The 23,982-nt window shown below is 34.6% G+C and overlaps 1 protein-coding gene across 1 annotated transcript; it reads right to left on the reverse strand.

Moving 5' to 3' along the window:
* Positions 1–3,152: 3,152 nt before the first annotated feature.
* Positions 3,153–23,982, reverse strand: ALX1 (ALX homeobox 1). Its single transcript, XM_040491293.1, has 4 exons — positions 23,501–23,982; positions 20,346–20,650; positions 17,224–17,352; positions 3,153–3,787 (listed from the first exon to the last, which is right to left on the reverse strand). Exons 1-4 carry the CDS (start codon positions 23,724–23,726, stop codon positions 3,467–3,469), a joined length of 981 nt encoding a protein of 326 aa, XP_040347227.1. The 5' UTR covers positions 23,727–23,982; the 3' UTR covers positions 3,153–3,466.

The raw sequence follows: 23,982 nt of genomic DNA on the forward strand, positions 1-23,982 counted from the left end.
CTTCTCATGAAAACCAAACTGCTCAGGAGAAAGAGTACAAGAATCATCCCGCAAACCATCTGTGCAAGAACAATGTGTAGAAGGTGCAAATAGGGGATGGGAATGTCATGGGAACAAACATCCAAGAGGATCGACTACTTAATGGACCAAAAATCCCAGTGTTCTATACTGTCAATAATTTGAGCCCCCCAAAAAGTAAATTATAAACTCCTTAGTTTTTCCTCTCTTAAGTAAGTTCAACATTAAAAAAAAAATGTTTAATGTTTTTATTTATTTTTGAGACAGAGAGAGACAGAGCATGAGCAGGGTAGGGGCAGAGAGAGGGGGAGACACAGAATCCGAAACAGGCTCCAGGCTCTGAGCTGTCAGCACAGAGCCCAATGCAGGGCTCAAACTTGCAGACCGTGAGATCATGACTTGAGCTGAAGTCGGACACTCAACCGACTGAGCCACCCAGGCGCCCAAGTAAGTTCAACATTTTTGTAAGTGATATGAATTCTAGTATATGAAACTTAGTTTAAGCTAAGTTCAGAAACAGCAAGAGAAAATTCAGGAAGTGCATTTTATGCATTCTTTGTTTTAGCTTTATCTTATCCTATTACATCAGAAGTTCATTTTATTATATTTTGGTAATTTAAATATGTAATAAACTTCAGCCAATGAAAAGGAAAGGTCAGAATGTTAACACAAAAAAATGCATTCAATTCTTATTGCCATCATAAATTGTGAGGCATGGTTGAGGATACAAACTTTATGGGTGTGTCTGTCCAGGAAGATTGTGAACTCATCAAGAACAAAAACCATGGTTCTATTATTTATTTTATTATCCCAGAAAGTACTTCACACACTGTAGGCATTTAAAAAAAAAAAAAAAAGAATGTGCTGATTAAATTAAATTTATACAAAGCATTGCAGATATAGAACTTCAATTAAAAAGAGGTTGTTAAAATTGAAAGAAGCTGAGTTACAGAAGCTCCAATGAATTATTACAATATAATGAGAAAACTAGGAGATGATCAAGTTTGAATTTCACTTCTTCCCTTAGGTTCCCTTCTGGTAGGTTCTCCAGTAGGAAAACTTAAGGATGAAGTGAAATTCAAACTGGATTCAAAAATGAGTTTTGTCCCTTATTTTAAAAATATAATGTATTAGCCAAGGGACATTAAAATTTCAATTAAGAAAGCAGAAGAAAATGAACATAAACTCTACTAATTTGGGAGTATTTATTTGTTTTTAAAGTTTATTTACTTATGGGGTGCCTGGGTGGTTCAGTCAGTTAAGCATCTGATTTCGGCTCAGATCGTGATCTCATGATTCATGGGTTTGAGCACTGCCTGGGGTTCTGTGCTGTGAGCTAGGAGCCTGGAGCCTGCTTGAGATTCTGTGTCTCCCTCTCTCTCTGCCCCTCCCCTGCTTGCTCTCTTTCTCTCAAAAATAAGTAAACATCAAAACAAGTTAAAATTTATTTATTTTGAGAGAGAGTGTGTGTGTGTGCACACGAGTGGGGGAGAGGCAGAAGGGAGGGGGGAAAGAATCCCAAGCAGTCTCCGTGCTGCCAGCACAGAGCTTGACGTGGGGCTTGATCTCACGAACTGTGAGATCATGACCTTAGCCAAAATCAAGAGTTGGCTGCTTAACCAACTGAGCCCCCATGCCCCCCAATTTGGGAATTTTTAAAAAGAAAATCTTACATTTTCCTTTTCTGTTTTAGTTCACAAATTCCTATTGACCAGTCATATGAATATATTAAAACAAGTCATTCTCTTTTAAAACATGAAGGATATTTAACAGCTGCCTAAACAATCCCTTAACAAGAGCTCCTGCATGTAAGCATAATTCTCAGGGCCAAAGTTGAACAAGTTTGTCCTGGGAAGAACACTAAAAAGAGAGAACACAAAATAAAAAAGAGAGTTATTATGAAGTCAAGGAATGTTTGTTTAGGACATCACTCATCATCTGCTTGATTTTAAACTTTTATTACAAAAGATGTCTAACTGCTGTAAATATTTTCCTACTGAGAAGTAGACACTGGATTTAAGTACTTTTTTCTGAAATTTAATTTTTAAAATTCACTTATTCCTGTCCTTTAGCCTTTACGGCTTCCAAGCATACTCCTAAAGGCTGGAGGAGCCACAAGGAAGATTCTAAGAGCATACAAAGAGCAGACCTTGCTGTGATCCAAGCCATGGGAGCCATCTTCATTTCAATTAATTTACTTTGCCTTTATGAATTAAGAGTATTTTAAGGAGGTTGACATTTCACTCATCTGAAAAAGCTTGGAATGTGACAGGGGAAAGGGAGGAGAAGTAAATCAAAGGGGTTAGCAATTCTCCAGATGCAAAGTATTTTTCTTTTCTTTTCCACCAGAAATTTTAGAGAGCCTTCTGACATTTTAATTCCCTATGCAAAACCACAGTAGCAAAAAATGCTTACAGCTTATATATCAAAAAACAAACACGCACACATGTGCACTGGCATAAGCCTATGAAATAAATATAAATTCAGATTTGCTGCTCTTTTAACTGAAAATGTTTCATAATATAATAAAGCATAATGTTACACGTCAAAAATGCTTCTTTTCGTGTATTTATTAGATGTTTGTGTGTACAGTGTAATCGACACAATTTTAGCTTAAAAGCAGGAGGTTTTGTAACTTACTTTTTTTTCTAGTGTGTTAATACTAAATCGGTGAGTTGAGTCAGTGTTGGCTTTTCTGCTGAGTCGGTGCTTTTTCATGTAAAAGATGGCATTTATAGAAACTACTCTCCTGACTAGATTTTAAATCACACTGGAATATTTCAGTTATCACCTTTAGCCACATGGTTTCAGGAAACTATGCCCAAATATTTCATGCAAATGCTGGTCATTGTAGGAGAGTGCTATTTCACGGAATGGAAATTCACTAAAACATCCATAGGTAAAAAACCTTTGAGACCCGAAGATAAATTCTCAGCAACAGGGGCTATGCCATTGTGTCTTACAGCCAGAGAGGGAGAAGTAACAGTGAACTCCCCGAAACATGCTGCTTCAATATCTACCTGACAGCTTTGGTATCTGGACCTGTTCCCCAGTGCATTTCCTCCTTTATCAGGTATTATTTTACAAGGGATTTCTTGTTATTCAGAACTGACATAAATCAATCTATAACATAGGAATTTGTTTAATACATTTATTCTTTTAAGAAGTTGCATGATCGTATTTCATCGACTTGTACAATAGAAAAAAAAATGTTACTACTAAAACAGCGTTTGTGGAGACTGATGGATGGTAAATCTATTTAGTCTTTCCAGAGGTTCATTCTTAGATTTTAATGTTAAATAATAACGACTATTCATTTAAGCTGGTCTCACTGTATATCTTGACCTTTAGCAATTCCACACACAGCAGCTTATTGTGGTATCCTTTAAATATGAGAAATAGAATGTTTTACTTTGCCATTAAAAGAAAAATAAAAGAGTACTGTATGTTACATGGCCCATGAAATATTGGCAGTGTGCTCCTTGGCTTTCATTCGAAGGACTGCAATACTGGAAGACCTCCTTTCGAATTCTGGCTTTGTTTCAAATGCATGTCCATTGGTAGCCCCAGTCAGAAGAGAGTCAGTGAAAAAATTGTTGAGGGGCACGTGGCTGAACTGGTTCTGGTGGTGTGAAAACCCTGTGTAACTGGAATCTGTCCGGGGCGAGTGAGAATAAGGTGTCATACACGAGGAAGTGTCACGTGGTAACATGCCTGAAGTAACCACAGAACCGCCACTCGCATTTCCTGCCCACAAATTGTTCTGAATCTGGAATATATAAAACAACAAATATTACATTTACGCATTCTCACTTTCGTCCCCTTACATTTGTTAAACAGTGTTTACTAAATTTTGTCAACAATTCATTGTTTGCTCCCATTGGGTGGTCTGTCGTCATATTCTGAGTACTTAAAGGGATTACTAAAAAATAATTACTTGATTCTTCCAGTTTGTTATACTGTAATAGATCACCAAAACCCACGTACTTGACCACATAAAATACTCTCAAAACATGTCAATCTCTTGAGTATTCTTTTTATAGTCATGATTTGAATATGAAATCTAGACGAGTTAGTCATGATTCATGACAAATTCATGTGTTTGGAAAAGCAGTTTAAAATACGGCTTTAAGTTTAAATATAGTCTTCATCTAAGCAAAATGACACAATCGCAGTTTTTAACGTTCCATAGTTAGACTCAGTGTGACAGTTTTTGTTGGAAACCATTCCTGATATTAGGCTATTTACTCTGTAGAGACTTTTAATCAAATTCATTATCAGAAATGTTTACCCGTTCATTGATTTTTATTTCCTAGAGCCTCAAATACTAGCTCTGTGAATCTGAGCAATCTATACCTATTTTAAACATTTGTTCTATGATTTACAGGTGATATGGTCAGGTTGCAATGGAATTATGACATGTAAAATAATTTAAAATTCAAACACATGACCATTACCAAATCATAAAAGCAAAACTAAGAAAAGTGTGCTAGTATTAGCAAAAATATCCTATGAGTATAATTAAAGTACTATATATAACATTTTACATAAGATTGAAAACTAGGTTGTCATTTGAACCCAGGAAATTCACATTTCTTATTAAATCTATATAGGAAACAACAAATACAAATTTATCTAAAGCTACTAGCATGTAAAGGAAACACTAAGTAAAATTTGTATTAGGAGGTGTCTTAGACCAGCTATTTAAACAAGGCAGGGAAAAAACAGTGATCACATGCATTACTGAGAAGCACAGAGAAAAATCCTGACAAACAGCAGGAGCTGGGGGAAAATGTTGAATGGTAGAACATGGGACAGAGTTTGAGCCTTAGAAGATGAAATTTAAAACCTGTATGCCTTTTGCTATATTATTACAATAGATACCATATTTCTCACATCTGGTTTCCTTTTTTAAAATCATGACAATCAGAATAGAATCATCAATTCTCTTTAACATATACACAAATTATGTTTTATTATATTTACTTTTACATAAAAATTCCAGTCTACTACATATAGCCCCTGATGTAGTCTCACACACCCATGCTTAAATCGTACTTTTTAAGACAACTTATTTTCAATTAATAGCATAAAATGTAAATGAATCTTCTAGATTAAACTGGTAGAGATGTTCTGTTACTCAAGATATATACATATAAATATGTGTATGTATATTTATATTTATATTTATATAAATATGTATATGTGTATTTATATAAATATATTAAATCTGTGAGACATGTCTAAATATATATACAATGATTTGCACATTCTATTAATCTTTAAGTCGTCGTGGGCTATGTTGTTTTAATTTTGGCTGATTCTACTAAATGAATCCCACTTTAGCCAAAATATAATGATTGGTGCCACTGATTGCTGAGTTATGTATCTCAGACCAACAAGAAGGACTGTTAATGTCATTACTCTGTCAACCTAGCTCTTCTAACTTGATCTGGGTGATTTTCCTCTGACATTCAATCAAACATTGTGCTACACTGCAAAAACCACAGTCACATGTCTGACAAAAGGGCTTTCAGGAAATGAAAGTGAACTTGCTTGCTTATTTTTGAAAAAAATAAATGAAAGGCAAAATAGTGGTAGAGAAACACTTTACATTTTAAGTTTGTTAAAAGATTCCTCAATTTACACATAGTATTGCTGAAATTTACTATTAAAACCATCTACTCATATTCCAAATGCATAGAAACATATTTACTAAGTAGGTATAAAAAAAAAGGAAAGTTAGGACAGTAAAGGCAAGGAAAGTAATCTATGAATGTAAATTTAAGAAGTTTTCTATGCCTAAAATAATTCACATTAATCTACCTGTAAATTGAAAATAAATTTTCCACTTTTGATGACCTGGACAAATATTTTTATTTTGATCAAAACTTCTTACCTAGACGTGATCTAGCAAGTTAAATGTGTTACTTTTGGTGAAAGAATTTCTAGCATATAGAAAGAAATGTTTTCTGAACAGAACAGATTGGTGAAGCAAGTTACTACAGCAATATTTTAGTTGGATTTGAAAAGATACCCAGGTATTCCCATGGGTAGTAATACTGTCGCACATTTTTAATGATGTGTCCTACTTCCGTGATCTGTATCTCCTCCACTCCCATATCTTTGTTTCATTTAAAAATTTCTGGAATGTCTTCATTTGACTTTAGGGTTTTCGTTGGTTTTGATATCAAAAGTTCGATGCAAAGCATAAAAGACAATATCCCCAGTGAATTGAGATTTTGCTTCCTCTGAAGCATTCCCTCTGGATGATTAAACATCTGATGACGACAATCAAAATCATGCTCATGATAGCTAATGGTTATTAATTAATTACCATGTCGGACATGGTATTAAATGCACTGTGAAGACTTCTAATCATTTCAATACACTAAAAGATGTTTCCTTGTTTTTAGTATCCCATTTTGTAAAAGGTAAAACAAAACAGAGAGTTTAATAACCTTACCCAAGACATGTAACTCCAATTGTGGAGGTAAAATCTGAACCCAGGAAATCTTAAGAAATGCTACAATGATATAAAAGCCAGTCGTATAGGTTGAAGTTGCTTATTTACACATTCATAATCCCAACTTTTGGGGGATTCATAGGTTCTATTCTCTGAAAGCAAAATCCCCGATGTTTGCTCGTAACCCTTTTCTCATCCTTCAGCCTAACACAATATATGATAAGCACTTAATACAATTTTTTAGAGGACTTTAAAATTTTTAAGAATATGAAATTTGAACTGATCCAACTGATCCATCTGTAATGGAAATTTTATGGACAATTTATGCTAATACTGTATATCTAAATTTGTTTCATGATTTGAGCTCTATAATCACCATTCTGTATAATCTTCACAATTATTGTGAAAATTTCATCCCCAGACCCTGTTGACTGTATTTCCCTAGGTTGTTTTATTTTCCTACTAAATACTTATTCTTCATTACAGATATATCTTGAGGATTCTAATTCATCAAGCGTGGGGTGTGGTTTATGGGATCTGTATTAAAATAATGACAACAATACGTGAATTCTGAAAATCACCTGGGATTAGGAGACATTACTGAAGCCCTTGTAAATTTTCAACTATGTTTGGTTCCTGTGATAAGAAGCTCACCTGTTTAAAAATGTTTCATTCTCTTTTGGAGAGTCTGTAAAAAAGTGAGCTGTTATCTTCCTCTATTGATTCTATTTCTGTTCTTTAAAATGATACAGAATAAGCAGCATCCTTCTTACACGTGAAAATCTTCAAATATCTTAGGCAATTATGACACAAATCTCTTTTCTTAAGCTTCCCCAAAGGCCGTATTTGATCAAAGAACGAAGCTGTTAGAGCTTACAGTTTAAGAAATCAACCGCTCTAAAGGCGGGCTCAGTCTATGGTCCCTCCATCCCTCTGCCACCCTATATAAGTGGTCATTTTAGAACTATGTGCTGGAATGTACAAGTCATTTTGTCTAAAACTGTTGTCAACAGAGAAGCTACAAAAAACCTTGCTGACTCATTAAAAGAAATATTGTATTTGTTGTTAAATTTTGAAATGAAAGAATGTTTTTCTGAATAGGATCACTACTTTTCGTTTTTGAACTATTTCTAAGACATCTACAATGGCAATGTCCAGTATCAGATAAATTTGGGGGTATTTTTATGGTCTTCTAACTGTATAACACTCAAGAGACTCACAACCAGGAACACCATTATTAAATAATGTCCACATCCTTCTTTCCCAAGTGCCAAAAAAAAGAAAAAAAAGTCTGCCTGCCTTTACATTTTTTCTTCTTTATTCTGTTTAAAAGGAGTAGAAAATCTAAAAAACATTCCATGCTTTAATGTGCTTCACAACATTTTAAAAAGTTCTAGGGGTACGTTCAAAATATTGTCCAGGGAACGTAGCCAACAGCCTCCCATTAGCATGAATGGAAGTTCAGCTGACTTAACTATACTCTACTTTGAACATTTGCTCCTTAATGTTTTTCTAATCAAATAAAAAATTAACAATTATTCCATGACTTTGAGTTTTGGAGGAAAGCTGGTTTTTTTGTCTGATTCTTTCCAAACAGAAATCAAATTCATTTAACACTCATTTTCCTTCTGAGGAACTAAAAGTAACACATAGGAATGAAAGAGTTAATATATATATGTGTATTTTACACACACACACACACACACACACACACGATTCTTCACTGTGGATATATATTCATCATGACTTGAAGTAATATGGTAAACAATGGATAAAAATTATAAATCTCATTTACCTTTACCTTAAAAACTTGATACAAATATATTCTTTGTAAAATCAAAACTACTAAGAAAATTTTAGTATAACTAAACCTGGTGTATATTTTTAATATATTTGCTGATCTTTACTGCAGTAAGCAACACTATGTACTTTTAAAGAATGTTAAACAATGCAAGTCTGTTAGTCTTTCTGTTAGTTGCAAAGTATCACGATGTATAAAAAACATCAAATAGTTTCATGACAGCATTATATATTCTATATCCTAGTGTTTGTGCTATTTAGAAGACACTACCCTACAGAATTTAGTATATAACGTGAAAACAAATGAGTAACAACCGTTCCTTAATTTTAAAGCACTCTAAAACTAATATTTTTCTACCAAAGCAAGTTTATTTAACCTTACTCTTCCTCTATATATAGACTGTTCTTACCTGGCCCTGATGTCCATATGTACACACACACACACACCATGCTACCCTCATGCCCTCCCATCATATGCCTACACACTTCCCTGTGGGAGTTAAAGGTTGCTTTAAAAAGATATAAATCAGGGATTCACAAAGTTATGTTTGTAATAATGTTTAAACAATAACTTTTTGCATTAAAATCCAAAAGTGATTTTGGTTGTTCCTTTTTGACAGAATGTTTACATTTACTGACCACTTTATATATTATTCGATACTACTATATATATTTATTACCACATTAGCACTTATATAATTTAATTTACCCGATTTTTAATATGGTCTCTTAAAAAATGCCAACATCACATTTTGCAAAAGCAGTTTAATTTTTTAAGAGGCCATTATATTCCTTACTAGTAGTATATCACTTCCTTTAAAATTAAGGTGATATAATATTAATAACTTGCTTAGCAACTTGTGGGTACTTTAGCTGTTGACTAATTTCAGGGTCCCATTAACTTTTATAGTAACTACATCAATAGTCACCACATCAGTAAGTTCCTGGCAGGGAGAAAGAGTATAAACGTCTTTATAAATAGTGAATTTACTGCCAGTGAGTAAGCCTCACTTGCTATCAGAGAAAAAGTGAATAAGTCTCAAACACTGATACTTTGTCCATCTGGGGGAGGGAGGGAGCGGAAATCGCAACTGAAATTAATTATGAAGGGAAAAGCATTAATCTGAGCATGGTTAGATACTACCTAAGATAGAAATAAGGGTACATTTTCATCAGTGCCTACTTATTAGGTGTAATTTTCACATACAAAATTTCAGATAATATATAATGATTAATTTTTAAAAAAATCAATTTACATTTCAAAAATTTCAAAAATCCATCTTTTCAACATATAGCATCATTATGCTAAAGTGATTAGTAATTATTTATCAGGAAAGGGTCATACATTAAGTATTGACTACTACTTTGATTTTTTAAATAAAATTCCATCTTAGAAATGTGTATAGGGATTTAGGACAAGTACGAGTGACTTTCCATTAAAGTCACATTTCCATTGTTTGTAACACTATTTTTCATGTATTTTAATACATGCATGACAGCCATTGTTGATGGTGCTTGATTCATTTTTAATGACACAATTTCCCAATTGAAGCAAAATCCACAATTATAAGAAACAAATATTAAAATATAAATCAAATTTTCCTTGTGAATTAATAACTTAAAACATGAATCAAATATGCAAATGTTTTAATTTGCGCAAAATATTTTGAAACTTAGAGATTACCACTTGGTGTCACATACGAGCTTTGAATTTATTGTTAAAATCCTGAGTAAATGTATCCATTATTTTCATCTTGTATATGTGTTAACCACAAAGTTGGAATTTTATTTTTGTGGTTTTAAATCAACTGTGAGTTTGTGTAATTTTTTTTATTTAATGCTCCTTGATTTAGAATTAAAAAAAAACACACAAACATGAGGCTTAATAAATACGGCAAGCATAAAATTCTGTATTAAACTATATAGCGTAGGTTCACACTAACAATAACAATGTCTACTACAGGTTTTAACCCACAGATTTCCCAGGTTTAATTTTCCCCGTGGTCCTTCTCTATCACCTGCAAAGTAGTTTTTGTATGTATAAACAGCAATGGCACTCTTCAATAATTTATTTTTACATTTTTTCTAATTATTTATTTTGGAAATCTATTCAACTTATTAATTTGTTCTTTCCTCTCAAAATATAAAATACTTATGACCAATTCAGATAAATTCAATGTTTTAACACCAATTGCCTATTAAAAGCAAACAAACAAAAAACCACAAAAAAACAATCAGCTAAGTAATTCTTAGTGTTTAAAGTCATTAAGTCATATTAAATTGAATATCACATTTTTCAAAAAATATGTCTATCGTCATAATCTAAGACTTGAATGCTCTTTGCTTCTTTTGCAGGGTTAATTTTTTCATCTCTGAAGAAAAAAGTGTTTGTGTTTTCAACAAAATAAAAACTATTCCATTTGTGTCCAGCTGCATATTCACTTAAATGATGCTGAGAAGACCTGCCTTTATGCTACATAGAACTTATGTTAAATATACACTTATACATATATATGAAATATTCTTCATACAAATATATATACAACATGTACATATTTTTATACATTTAATTAAATCATCAATTTTATATCAATATGACTTGCTAACCTAATGATGTTAATATTTTACCCCTCCATCCCTCATAAGGGAAGCCTCACTGTATCACTATGGGACCATTTCACTGGTTGTTACATAGATATGAGAATATTTATTATACAATGCATCAAGCATAGCTATATTTTGAACATTTAAAAAAGATTTTTGGCTACTTACTTTTTTCAAATCTTTGGGGAAAAAACAGAAAGCACTGATGATGGAAGAAGGGGGGAGTGAACAGTATTTTCGCAATCACTAGCTTATAGAAACTTTAACATTTCCTTTAAAAAAACTGCATGAGGGGCGCCTGGGTGGCTCAGTCGGTTAAGCGCCCGACTTCGGCTCAGGTCATGATCTCACAGTTTGTGAGTTCGAGCCCCATGTCCGGCTCTGTGCTGACAGCTCGGAGCCTGGAGCCTGCTTCACATTCTGTGTCTCCCTCTCTCTCTGCCCCTCCCACGTTCATGCTCTGTCTCTCTCTGTCCCAAAAATAAATAAACGTTGAAAAAAAAAAATTTAAAAATAAAAAAACTGCATGATTACAACATTTGAAACAGACTTTGTTAAACTAGAAATGTTGTACAGCTTTAATCGGTGTTTTAAATTACTCCAATGACTACCAGTTATTTATAACTTGAATCCCACTTCTGGTATATTCTAACTCCAAGTGGCATATATTTATAAAGTCATCAATGAAACAACAGAAAGCAAGATACTGCACGGGTCCCCTTGTATATTAGGTAAACATTGAATTAGTTGTGATTCTCACTATCCACTAAGTAAAACCACATCGAAAATTTTGGTGGGAAAAAATTTCAAACCTTTTAAAATTTTTGATGAAAATATTTTGTTCATGAGAAAATAATTTTGGTGGATTAAGAATATACTCAAACATTCCTTAAGTTACCATATTTGGTTGTCCCAATTTAAAGAGGAAAGTACATATAACTGAATTTGGTCTTTCCCTAGATCCTTAAATAGTAAAGTTACTAAAAAATTGGATTAGTTTAAATGCTACAATAACAGAACATTCACACCACTTAGCTATCTCTCTACTGTAGAATTCATAATGACTAATGGCTATTATAGAATTATTTCTATTTATAGAGCACTTGTTATTTACTAGGCAATGTCCTAAGTACTTTGCAGAAACTATTATGTTTAATCCTCACAAACTTCATATGAACTTTTATACCCATTTTATAAATGAGGAGAAACATTCCTAGAGGTTAATTCATTTGCCAAAGGTCTAAAAGCTGTTAAGTAGCAGAGGCAGGATTTGGACCCACAAGTACCTGACTGTGAAGCTCATAGTCAAACATTAACACCTTAGCCCTTTTCAAGTCCCATGATTTAGTTACACAGACAGGAAATTAATATAATCCTCTCACTAACAGAAAAAGTATTAGGATAATGGTCCTTATCATCATCCACACCACCAGCTGTAGCACCAACAATACCTCCATTTCACCAATAAAGAAATCTGAAGATAAGGAAGTCAGGAAATGTATCCAAAGTTTCCAGCAAGAAAATGATCAAGTTAATGCACATGTGATCTGAGCCAAACCTGAGGGCATGAAACTAGGGTTTCTTATAAGAATGAAGGCTGGCTATCATCCTCTAGAAATGTTTATACCCTGACAAAATATTTTACTCAACAAAATAATTATTTGAAGAAATGCTTTGGCATTAATGAATTAGAAGCAAATTAGAATCTACCGTTGATAGATGCTTGCTTTTTTCATTCAAAGACACAAATGCCTTTTTGATCTGCTGGGTATAGTTTGCATCAGGAAGTGTCTGCAGAATTTGGTATGACCTAGTTTGTAATCTGTCCAAAGAGCAAGAGATTTTGTCTAGATAATTTATATAATCTCCATGCCTAAAACAGTACCTAGCATATATTTGTTGCCTAAATACAAGTAACTCTGGGAGAAAAAGAATTAAGCCGAAAGAATTCTGCAAAATCTTCCTAATCTATTCTGTTCAACAGAGGAAGAAATTGAGACTCAGAGAGAAGTTAACTGCTTAACACCACAGAGGTGGTTAATGGCAGAGATTCAGAAATCAGCTGTTTTCCTGGGAATTGATTAATTTTGGGTTCATAATGTACCCCAGAATATTGAAGTGAAACTACTTTTTTTCACATCTATTAAGTGTATACATAATTTGCTTAATACTGTTGTAATACAAAGTTAAGTACCGAATAATCTTTTTAAAATATAAATACTTTATATCATAAATGGGGTGGACCGTATACAGTCTACCACTTTGCCAGTGAGAAAGTCATGTGCTGATTGAAGGAGAATTGAGAGAAGGTTTCCTGGAGGAAATACAGTCTAGGTGAGGGGAAGGGAATTCAACACAGAGGGAACAGATTCAGCATAGCACAAGGAATAGGTTCAGCATATGGTTGCTATTTAAAATATTGGAGAACATCAAGTAGTCAAGCACTTTCATTTAACTAACTCATAGTGTTGCCAAATGACAACTGATATTGTGAGCCCAAATAAAGGGCTTTAAAAAAAAAAAAACAAGTACATCAAAACATACTAGTATCCTTAAAGTATACTACTGGTATCACACTTCTGTTTGCTATCAAATATGGACAAGATTAAGAAAAATACCTGAAAACAGTCTGAAAAGTGTCTACGGTTTTAAACTGCTTTATATCATTACTTTACACATTTAAAAAAAATGAAAGCATTTTTGCTTTCTGAAGTGATTTGGTGTTTTAGGGTCAAAATTGAACTATTTCATTGCTGAGTGATGGGTCACAGAGCTAATGCTGCATAAAGAGCTCTGAACCTGTGGACTTCAATTTAATGAACTAATAGCTGCAAGAAAGAAGCCTGACCTAAAATAAGCCCTCAATTGGTAGGTATTATTTTTACTATCAGGGCGGTTGTTACTATTTTGTAATGGGAGGAATGGAAACAAAGTATTTAGAACACTTTAGAAAATGTTAATTAGCATTCATAACTAAACCTATTATATGTTATACATATAGATACCTCCATAGTTGACAAGATTATTATCCACACAGAGCAGACCTGATACAATTTTCTCACCCAATTCTGTTTTCTCATGTATTTCTGTGTGTGCTTTTGCTTTCCTGCCAAATTGTTAATTTTTTATTTCTGTCCTGTTTCTAAAACAGTTTTCTTGTTTCCAACTTTTTGGTAATTAATAATGTTTTTCCATAGTTCGAAACAGTAACCAAGATCAGTGCCTTATGGCATTGAACTGTTGAGTTCTACTTTGGTCCCTATTTTTCTAATTATAATTTCTATTTTTAAGACACATGACTTAACAAAAAAAATTCCTTCAGGCTAAAGCTTGAGAGACAAGATCTTAGCATAATTATTTTTTGCAAAATAAGAAAGCCAACCACATATTTAAGTTAAAATGGACTTTTCCTGACTTTATCCAATACCCACAATGGGGAGTGAGAGACACTTGATTTCAGTATTTTTGGCAACCATTTAATGACTTCTCAATATAAAAAATTACATGGATTTTACTGTTGATGAATTATACTGTCAAAACAACCTCAACATGTGATATCTTTGCTGCCATACTTAAGTTATGAGGTGGTATAACCAATGGACATAAATTACAGAAAACCCACAGGGATAATTCATGCAAAATTCCCATGATGTGTGAGGAGATATTTTTAATTGATCCTTTGTGGGAGTGAAAAAGACTATCAAATGTATAATGTGATTTTACCATCTCCCTTCCTACTCGATCTACTTACCTCATTCTGTTAACTGACAACATCTAAAGTTGTGAGGCACAATAACATGATGGCAAGACAATCCTAGAAAAAAAGCATGACGAAGTGTATTAAATAATATTAAGCTCTTACAAAGAGCTTAGTTTGTGCCAGGCACTGTTCTAAATGTTCTATGTTGTGCAGAAGAAGAAAGGGAAGTTAAGGATAAGGCAACCACCAGCAAAGCACAGAGAAGTGGGGGGAAAAACAACAACAACAACACATAAACTGAAATGGGGTTTGCAAGGAAAGGAATGAAGATGAAAATAATAAGCTGCAAAAAAATATGTATACATATACATACATATATATATCATAGGTGTTGTCGAACAGATTTAGTAAGACTAAAGTCCATTTGAAAGGAGTTCACTAGTTTGTAACTTTATTATTTCTAAATTCGTCATAGTGAAAGTTCAAAATTTTATAAACTATGTGCTATCTCTATTATTTTCATTATTTCACTTATTCGGAGTAAAGTGTCTGCTCACATGAACTAAACTTCAGACCTGAATAATGCAACTTAAGCCTTATGCTCCTTTGGTATTCATTTATTAATTATTCAACCATTTAAACATAGTCGTTGGGAGAAACAGTCTATTGTGAGGGTTAAGATCTTGCACTTGGGAGCCAGATTGCCTCTGATCAAGTCTGGGCTTCTCCACTAGTGAAAGTGAGTAAAAACCTCACCTCTCTGTGCCTCTGTTTCTTCATATGATAAATGAGGATAATTAATAAAACCTATTGCATAAAGTTGTTGTAAGGATTAAATGAGTTAATATATACAACCTGCTTAGAACAATGCCTGGTAGAGTCAGGACTATGGTGTGTTAATAACTGGGATACCACTGTACTGCCTGCTCTCATGGAGTTTGTAGCCAACCAAGGAAACTTCCTCATGGCACTTTGTTCAGAACTCAACTAGGATACTCAGCAGTATTTGGTGAATACAAGTTCATTAGCCCTATGATGGTAAGTAGGAGTATGCACATGCTTTAAACTGGAGAAAAAAAAATAAAGGAACTACTTTCAGATAAATTTTGAAGAGTAAGAAAAACAAGGTTCTTCTAAAGGCAGGTACGGACATTTATTCAAAAGGTATTGCTGGTCTTCTAGTAAACTGCAGTGGAAAGGCTTGACAGTAACAGCCCTTTATAGACTGTCCTAGAAGGAACAGAATCATGGAAGGATTCCTTAACTCCCATGGGTCTCGGACTTTTAGAAAGATTGAACTAGGTGATCTCTAAGACTGTTACTCACATATAATATTACATTAATAAATTGGGTGAATTTATGCGGAAGAGTGAAGGTCTCCGAATAAGTTTTCAAGAATCATAAAAGGCATCAGAATACAAGGACCCACAAAACTTAAGGATGAATTCATGCTCACAAGGTATGAATTTATAGATGAAGAGAATGAATACCCGTAAGTTTGGGATTGCGAAGAACCGGTTACTGAACTATCACAGTATTCCACCGGCATATATGTCATGTATTTGTGTTTAAAATGCTCTCCTGCCATCTGGGTGGCTCAGTCAGTTAAGTATCTGACTTCAGCTCAGGTCATGATCTCACGGTTTGTGGGTTGGAGCCCTGCATCAGGCTCTGTGCTGACAGCTGGGAGCCTGGAGCCTGCTTCAGATTCTGTGTCTCCCTCTTTCTCTGCCCCTCCCCCACTCACACTCTCTCTCAGTCTCTCAAAAATAAACGTTTAAAAAAAAAAAACTTAAAAAAAAACCAAAATGGTCTCTAACAATGCATATCCTTCACCAGTAAGGAATGAAATAACAAATGTCTTGTTCCTTAGAATACAAGTGTTCCTTATCATGTATCAAATACAGTTCTGAATACTATTACTCAGTACTAGGAAAAACTGTCTTAATTATATGTGTGAAAAGAAATGGAAAAAAACCCTCTAAGTTAAATGGAAAAAATTAGAAGAAAATGAATGTCTAAATACTCTTTAAAATGAGATGAGAGCTCCCATTATAAAAGGATGGATGTGTTTTTTAATGTGATAAATTTTTAAAATTATGTCCAGTACTAATTCTATGTATGCTTTAAGTAACAAAGGGCTAAATGTTTCCTTGAGACAATGAGTAACTTCAAAGCTGAAAAGACAACATAGGAAAAGAGATCTTTTTAAAATGGGACGGAATGTTTCATAGACCACACTTGACACTAGGTTATGGGATAGTTCATAAAACGTTAGCCACAGAGACAGCATGCCAAGCAACGCTTTATTTATTTTTAAAAGGAAGTGAGTGTGAATAGTTAAAAATGTAGAGTAATTAAAAGACTTAGACCATGAATGAGGCTACTTCAGTGGTTGCAATGTACAATAAGGAAGAGACCCTAAAATAGTTTTGAATGAATGGCTCAGAAAGAAAATAACAAAATAAATATTTCAGTCTAATAAAAATCTAAAAAACATGCAAAAACTCTTCTGGGGGTTAAAAATTTTCATTCTTGACTATTAGCTATAATAAAGCCAATCATAATAGCCCTTTTAAGAATGTACAAACCACATCTGTTTCTCTCGATCAGTATTCTGTGAAGTTTACCATACCTGTGGATAGCTGTCAGTCCTTGGCAAAACTGATATATCATAGGTGGCAGCAAAATGGCTTTTAGCTTGTTGTATTTGGCCATAACGTTCTCTTTTTCTCCACTTGGCCCTTCGATTTTGAAACCAAACCTAATTTTTTAAAAAGTAGAATGTCAGCTGAGAAATATTTGATAATGCAATGGTGACATTAAAAGACATAAGTTGGAAAGACACAAACCAGGTCAACAAAATCACTAATAAAGAAATTTATGTCAGAAAAGTATCCACAAATTTTACTTTTTATTTTAACCTGATAAGAGGCGATATAAATTAATAGAAAGGGATGAAATACTTTAAAAAATTATTTAATACGTCTCAGCCTCTGGGCTTTTTTTTTTTTTTCATTTTGGAAAATAAAAAGGAATTCGATTATACGATTTTGAAGACTCTTTATGTCTCCAAATTATTATAGATAATGCTCCTCTTAGAGAATGCTGCAAATATGGAAGACATTCATAACTTTCTAGTTTGGGGTTATGCACATAACATTAACCCAGCCAAACTATAACCAAATTAATATCTGGCTCTGTCAAAACAATTATGTTTAAAACATGTCACAAAGTGAAGCCTTTTCTGGGTTGTACCCATACTTAGATAATCTTAGAAAAATTTAAACACAAAGATTACATCCAAAATACACGGCAATGGCAGAAATATCATGATTATTCAGTAACAGAAAATATTAAGATTACATACTATATTGAGCATAAAAAAGACTACAGGTAAACGGAACCATCTGAAATTGAACTCTGGTCCTAAAATATACAAGGGTGCTTATTACATAAATTATACCACTTACAATACTCATCTTCCCTTACAGAAAATGCTCAGAAATCTTCAAAATCATTTCCCTAATTTAAAAGACTTACAGGTAATATAGACAATAAAAGAACAACGGAAGTTATAACCAAGTATTAAGAAAGCCTATGAGTTAGTACAGCCTCTACAAGGTCATGAAGCTGTCATCCAAATTTCTCTAATTATGTATTAATGATATTTATCATAACAACCACCTCCTTCAGAGGGTTAAATAATCACTAATTCACACTTGTAGCTCTCCAGAATCTTCACTTTAATATTTTAATGAATTAAAGAAAGACAGAAAATTATATTCAGTATGCATCATTTGATATTTCTGAGTAGACATTTCACGAGCAGCTGTCAAGAAGCTCTTCAGTCTTTTCAAAACTGTATCCAGAATACGAAAAACAGAAAGGAAGCTGGAAGTCAAATGTGAAAATGCAAATTGTTAAAATTTACTTGAAATTTTTGCTTTTTTCATATTCAGTTGTGATCTTCTATATCTTTACCATCACATTTATAGAAACATATTAACCTTCAATTTAATATGTGTAAGCACGTATTGAGAATTTAAGGTGGGACTTTATAGTTTCCAGCAATTAACAGAAAGCATTGAGAGCTATCTGTTCAGTGTGGTTTCTTAGGACATTGATGGGAAAGATGTATTACACACAGTGCCCAGGGCTCAAAACCACATCAACAACAAAACAAAACATTTTCTTGCTGTCTCCAGAGGCACCAGGAGCAAACTAAAGGAATTTAGTATTGAATGGTTTTTGTTTGTTTGTTTGTTTTGTTTTTCGGTTTTTCACTGAGAAAAAGGTCTTTATAATCTCCTTAAAATAGGTGTGAATTACCACTCTGATATGAAAAGCAGGAAAGAGAAAACCTGAGTAAATTAGGTCCAGGTTGGCTCTCTGTGCATGTTTCTAGACAAAAATTAATCAGGAGTTGAGAAAACGTTAAGGAGAAAACATCCATTGTGTCCATAAACATATTTTTTTTATGGTTACAAGTAGAACTAATTTAAATATATAAATACAAGACAAACTAAAAAAAAAAAAAAACCCACACATGTGGGACTAGTGTTAATACTTGACAATTCTAAAATTCTTCATTAGCATCACCTTTCTGTATCTTTACTTCCTGAACTACGATAAAGTAGCTATTTGTCTCCACAAACTAAAGAAAAATCCTGCTGCTTGGTATACCGCACCCCCAGATGGTGATCTTAATGATGTAAGGCCTTACAATGGCTTAATCTTCAGAAGAAATCTTACTCTTCTTTCTTCCAGAACAAAATTTCTCACTATTTTATTCATTAGTCTATTCTTATATATTAGGGGAACTGCAAAATTCAGTATTTTCCCATTTAGCGTAGTAAAAACAAAGAAACAGGCCATTCCCTGCAATTGATGTTACTTGAGACGTAATAAAATATAGTTTAAACATACCAACTCTAGTAAAAATAAAAATGTCTAAGAAATAGAACTTTACCTAGTATAACTTTCCTTTTTCAAATGATTTTAAAAGTTTAGTACATTGGACCATCCAATTTGATAATTTGAATGTAACTTATAAATGTAATTGAGTATATATTTTAATATCATTTCAAGATCCTTATTCCTATTGCCTCTGCAAGAGGGATGTAAGCTATCTACATTCAAAAATTCAAATGGAACGGCACTATTGGTAACTACAGGAGCTAGAAAAATTATAAGAGAGCTATATGATCTTTATGCATAGTGAAAATAAGTTACGGTATATATAAGAGTGAGATTGCTTCATTTTTTTCTTTGATTTATTATAACTCCAACCTCAATAACATTACAGATTAATGGGCCACTGCACAAATAACTTACCAACACCTGGTACATAACCTAAAAAGAACCTTAATGACTGATAAAATAGAAAAATAAAATAAAATAAAATAAAATAAATGTATTAGTAAATAGATAGCTATGCTTCTGGGTTTTTTGCACTTTAAAAAAAAATTTTTTAATCAGATTTATTTGTGAAATTCCCTTCTTTTTAAATAATCGTTAATTTGTATATCTATGTAATCAGTCTAATGTTCTTTTATGTATTTGTGCGAATGATTAAATCCTTTGCAAGGAAAAAGACATTTTAGTAGACCTACATGCCTATAGTACATGGTTCTAGTCTTTAGTGAGAGGATCAGTTTCTTCCTTTTGGCAAAATGCAACCACTGAATTATTCTAACAGTATCTCCACACACCGGCCCCCAACACGCCCACCCACGTCCTTCATTTGGCTCCTACCTGGACTCTGGCCTCCGTGAGCTCAGTCCTCAGAGCAAGCTGTTCTCTGACGTATACATCCGGGTAATGGGTTTTCTGAAAGACCTTCTCCAGCTCCTCGAGCTGCAGGCTGGTGAAGGTGGTTCTGTGTCTCCGCTTCTTGCTGCTGGATACGTTGCTGTCACATTTATCCCCAAGTTCATCTAGTTCTCCCTTTTCTGGCATCCCCTTCACGGGAGACATTCGGAGACTGTTACAGTTGTCCATAGCTCTGTTTAGCTCAGGATGAAGAGGCTGTCCTTCGCCTTTAGTGATGCCATAGTTCACTGTACCCAGAGGGGGAAAACAACAATTCTCAGGCTTGTGGAACATTTCGGTGAAGAAATTACGTTGAAAGAATTTAGAGCATCAGGAAAGCAGTCTGTTAATGATTTCTTGTGCCAGTATTAATTCAGTCATCCCACTGTGCACAATTATTAATCCACTTTGGGCAGGGTTAAGGCCATTTAAAAATGTGTACATGGGACTCATTATTCGCCAGATTTACAGTTCTATTTTACAGGAATAATGTAATGTTTATGCACATAATTTATAATCACATTAAGGTGATCAAATTAAAAGATGCTCTAGATTAAAAAAATAATGAGCACAATTTTTTAAAAGTGAACCAAATTTAATGTAAATCATGTGTGAATTTATTCACAGCAGACAAAATCAAGCTACTTACATGGCTCAAGAAAGATATTTCAATTTTAAGGAATATCTGTAAACTCAAATCCAGACTCTTCCCAACTTATCTTTCTGCTCCACACAAAATACACACTATAGATTTAAGATATGGTATTGTCTCTACTATGCTTTGAATATTTTGACATACTCACTTCTGCTTTTTAATCTTTTTTTTTCAAAAAGTGACCTACTAAATTAAAAAATGAATTTCATATCAGTTTCTGGAAGTGCTTCCTATAGAACAGCCTAAGATTTAAGTAGACTTTAGTCTAAAAGCTCATTTGGGGGTTCTTTCCAAATATGTGATATTTATGTTTCGTGCATGAAATATGTTATAAGACAGAAAGCTTTATTTTTCCCCTAAAGCAGAGAAATTAAAACATCTATGAAAAGATTACAAAAGATGTCGTCTCCCATTCTGTTTAGAGGTGTTTTAACTTCAGTGATTTCCCTCCAGCTTTGGTTGCATGCTTGCTGTACGATATAAAACAAAAATACATCATATGGTGACACACACACACCCAAATCCAATGGGTGCATATAATGAAACTGGAAAAACTAAAAAAAAAAAAAAAAAAAAAAAAAAAAGTGAACCCAGCCAGAACAATAATTTCCAATGAATTGTCACACTTTTTTTCGTTTTTGTCTGTTTTTAAATTTTCTCATAATGTATCTTAGCAACTGCTCTAATCATTACACAAATGTCTTGAACTTTAATCACTATATAACTTAAATGCCTAATACCCTTTATGTAAAAGATGTGATGTAAAAGTAGATATAAAGAAGAACCATGACTGATTAACAATACGGTTTTGTCTTCTGGAGCAGAATGAAATAGGGAACTTCGGTAATTAGGGAGGGGGAGGGGAAGCAGTCGTGAGGCTAAGGGCATCTCAGGAGAAAGACAGGAACTTTCCTGAATTTAGCTAACTGCTGCACACATCCAACTTACTTAATCCTGTCCTATTGAAATTCATCCTAAAAGTGTGATGTTCGTTGAAAAGTTGTCAACGTATCAACAATCACCTATTCTCTTCTTATTTTGGATCCCCGACAATTTAAAATAGGATGAAGTCCTACCCAGCAGTTAACAGAGGACAAGAGAGTCATGTGGTTTTTTTTTTTAAATCCTGTCCATTTAAATAACTTTACGTATACATAAAAGAATTCCAAAAATAAAGATACTGCAGTCTGAAATACAACCAGAAAGGCAAAGTTTAGCATATTAAAAATAAAAACTGCATCTGTCTCTCTATATACTAGACTGGAAACGATTTAGCTGATTTTCTCTATCGTTCCCGCTTATATTTTTGGTTTAACTTTGCAAGTCAAAAGTAATTCGCAACGCTGAATAAGTAAAATATAGGAGTTCTTTTCTTTTTTTTCTTTTTTAAACTTACTGTGTACAAGTTTTCGAAAATCAGCCCCTATGAGCCAGTACCTTGCCAGATTTTGACCCTCCATTAAAACAGGGGGCGGGAGGCTTGTTGTAAATATTTCACACTTAATTCGTTTGTTATTTTAAAGCAACCCGCTCCTTACAGCTTAACTGTGGAATATACACAATGATAAGGAAAAGTCCTCTTGGAATTGTAAACTTGCTTTAGCTGTCGCGATCTGAAAAAAAATAGGTTTGTATTGGGTTACAAGATAGAAAAGATAGATGGTTTGTTTTGATAACATTTTGACTTTGAGATACTTGGCCGTTCAAAGTTGAAGATTTCACCCAGAAGCATTCCGAAAGGGTTCTTAGGTGACTTTGAATGTGGAGTCAGAAAAATAGACAATACGGTATTGGGGAGTGAGGGATTATACTGGAGATTCTTTACCCAAAGCTACTGAAAGCGATTTGGTGTTTAACAAAAATGTTATGTGCGTTGTGTTGTAAACCCAAACAATCAGAAATCACAACTTCCCACAAGCCAACCTAGCATAGCAACTTTCCAGCTTCACAAAGAAAAATACCGATATGTCTTGGGAAAACTTTTTTTTAAGGTTTTTCATCTAAAGGAGCTCAAAGACGTCTTACTCCAGACGACACTGACGTCCTCCAAGGAGCGGTGATCGATTTCAGCTCCTGCGGGGGCAGCGCGGCCGGCTCACAGAGGAAGCGCCCTGTCTTGACTCAATTACACTCTATTTACCGCCCTATCAGTTTACGCCTGGGTCCCAGATAGAGGGTCTCCGGGACTCACAAGGGACAACACTCGACAGCCAAAGGAGAACCGCGCAGACGCGATCCGGTGCCTAATCCTTCCGTTGCCCCTTAAAGTCGGCTGCAGCCAAAACGCTACTCCTTAAAACGCTCGCAGTTCCACCGCCCGCCTCCGCCCTCCAGCTCTCTCGCTCCCCGTTTCCTTCCTCCCTTCCTCCCTGCCAGCCGCTCCCCACCGGTCCCCGCACTTGGGTGTGCGGAAGGGCGGCCGTGGCTCGGGCTGGCGACTCACCGCCGCTGTCCTGACAGGGCGAGGCTCTCTCCAGGCGCACGTGATGCTCGGCGCGGGGCAGGGGCCCGAAGGCCTGCACGCATTTGCCCGCCGACGCTTTGCTGTAAAAGGACTCATTGTCCAGCGTCTCCATAACGTGCTCCAATGCGCCTCCTGCGCCCATGTAGAAGTCACTGTTTTTACTCGGCGGGCTCTTGAGGGCAAACTTCTCGCTCAGAAACTCCATAATCCTGGAAGGTTGTTGCGGAGCTCCAGGGGCGCGGAGGCTGGAGAGCGCTGGGGGAGGGAGCAAGTGGGCGGGAGAAGGGAGGGCAGAGGTGGGAAGGGGAAGCGAGCGCTTCGGCGCCGGGAGCTGCCCGGCTCCGAGCCCTTTAATACGTCCCGGCTGGAAAGGGGGCACCCGAAGTCGCTTTTATATCTTGAAACTCAGCTGGGCTCTTCGGGCAACCTCCCAGTTCTAATGAATATGAAAATAGGCAGGC

The sequence above is a fragment of the Herpailurus yagouaroundi genome, unplaced genomic scaffold (assembly GCF_014898765.1).
Source record: "Herpailurus yagouaroundi ecotype Mexico unplaced genomic scaffold, PumYag 182, whole genome shotgun sequence".
NCBI lineage: Eukaryota > Metazoa > Chordata > Mammalia > Carnivora > Felidae > Herpailurus > Herpailurus yagouaroundi.

What these genes read in the sequence shown, in the direction of transcription:
- ALX1 (XM_040491293.1), bottom strand. Translation starts at nt 23,726, where the DNA reads ATGGAGTTTCTGAGCGAGAAGTTTGCCCTCAAGAGCCCGCCGAGTAAA. An exon ending in GCCCTGTCAGGACAGCGGCG is followed by an intron (nt 20,651 to 23,500) that starts GTGAGTCGCCAG and finishes CTCTGGGTACAG; the next exon opens with TGAACTATGGCATCACTAAA. An exon ending in GGACTGACAGCTATCCACAG is followed by an intron (nt 3,788 to 17,223) that starts GTATGGTAAACT and finishes TATATATTCCAG; the next exon opens with ATTCAGAACAATTTGTGGGC.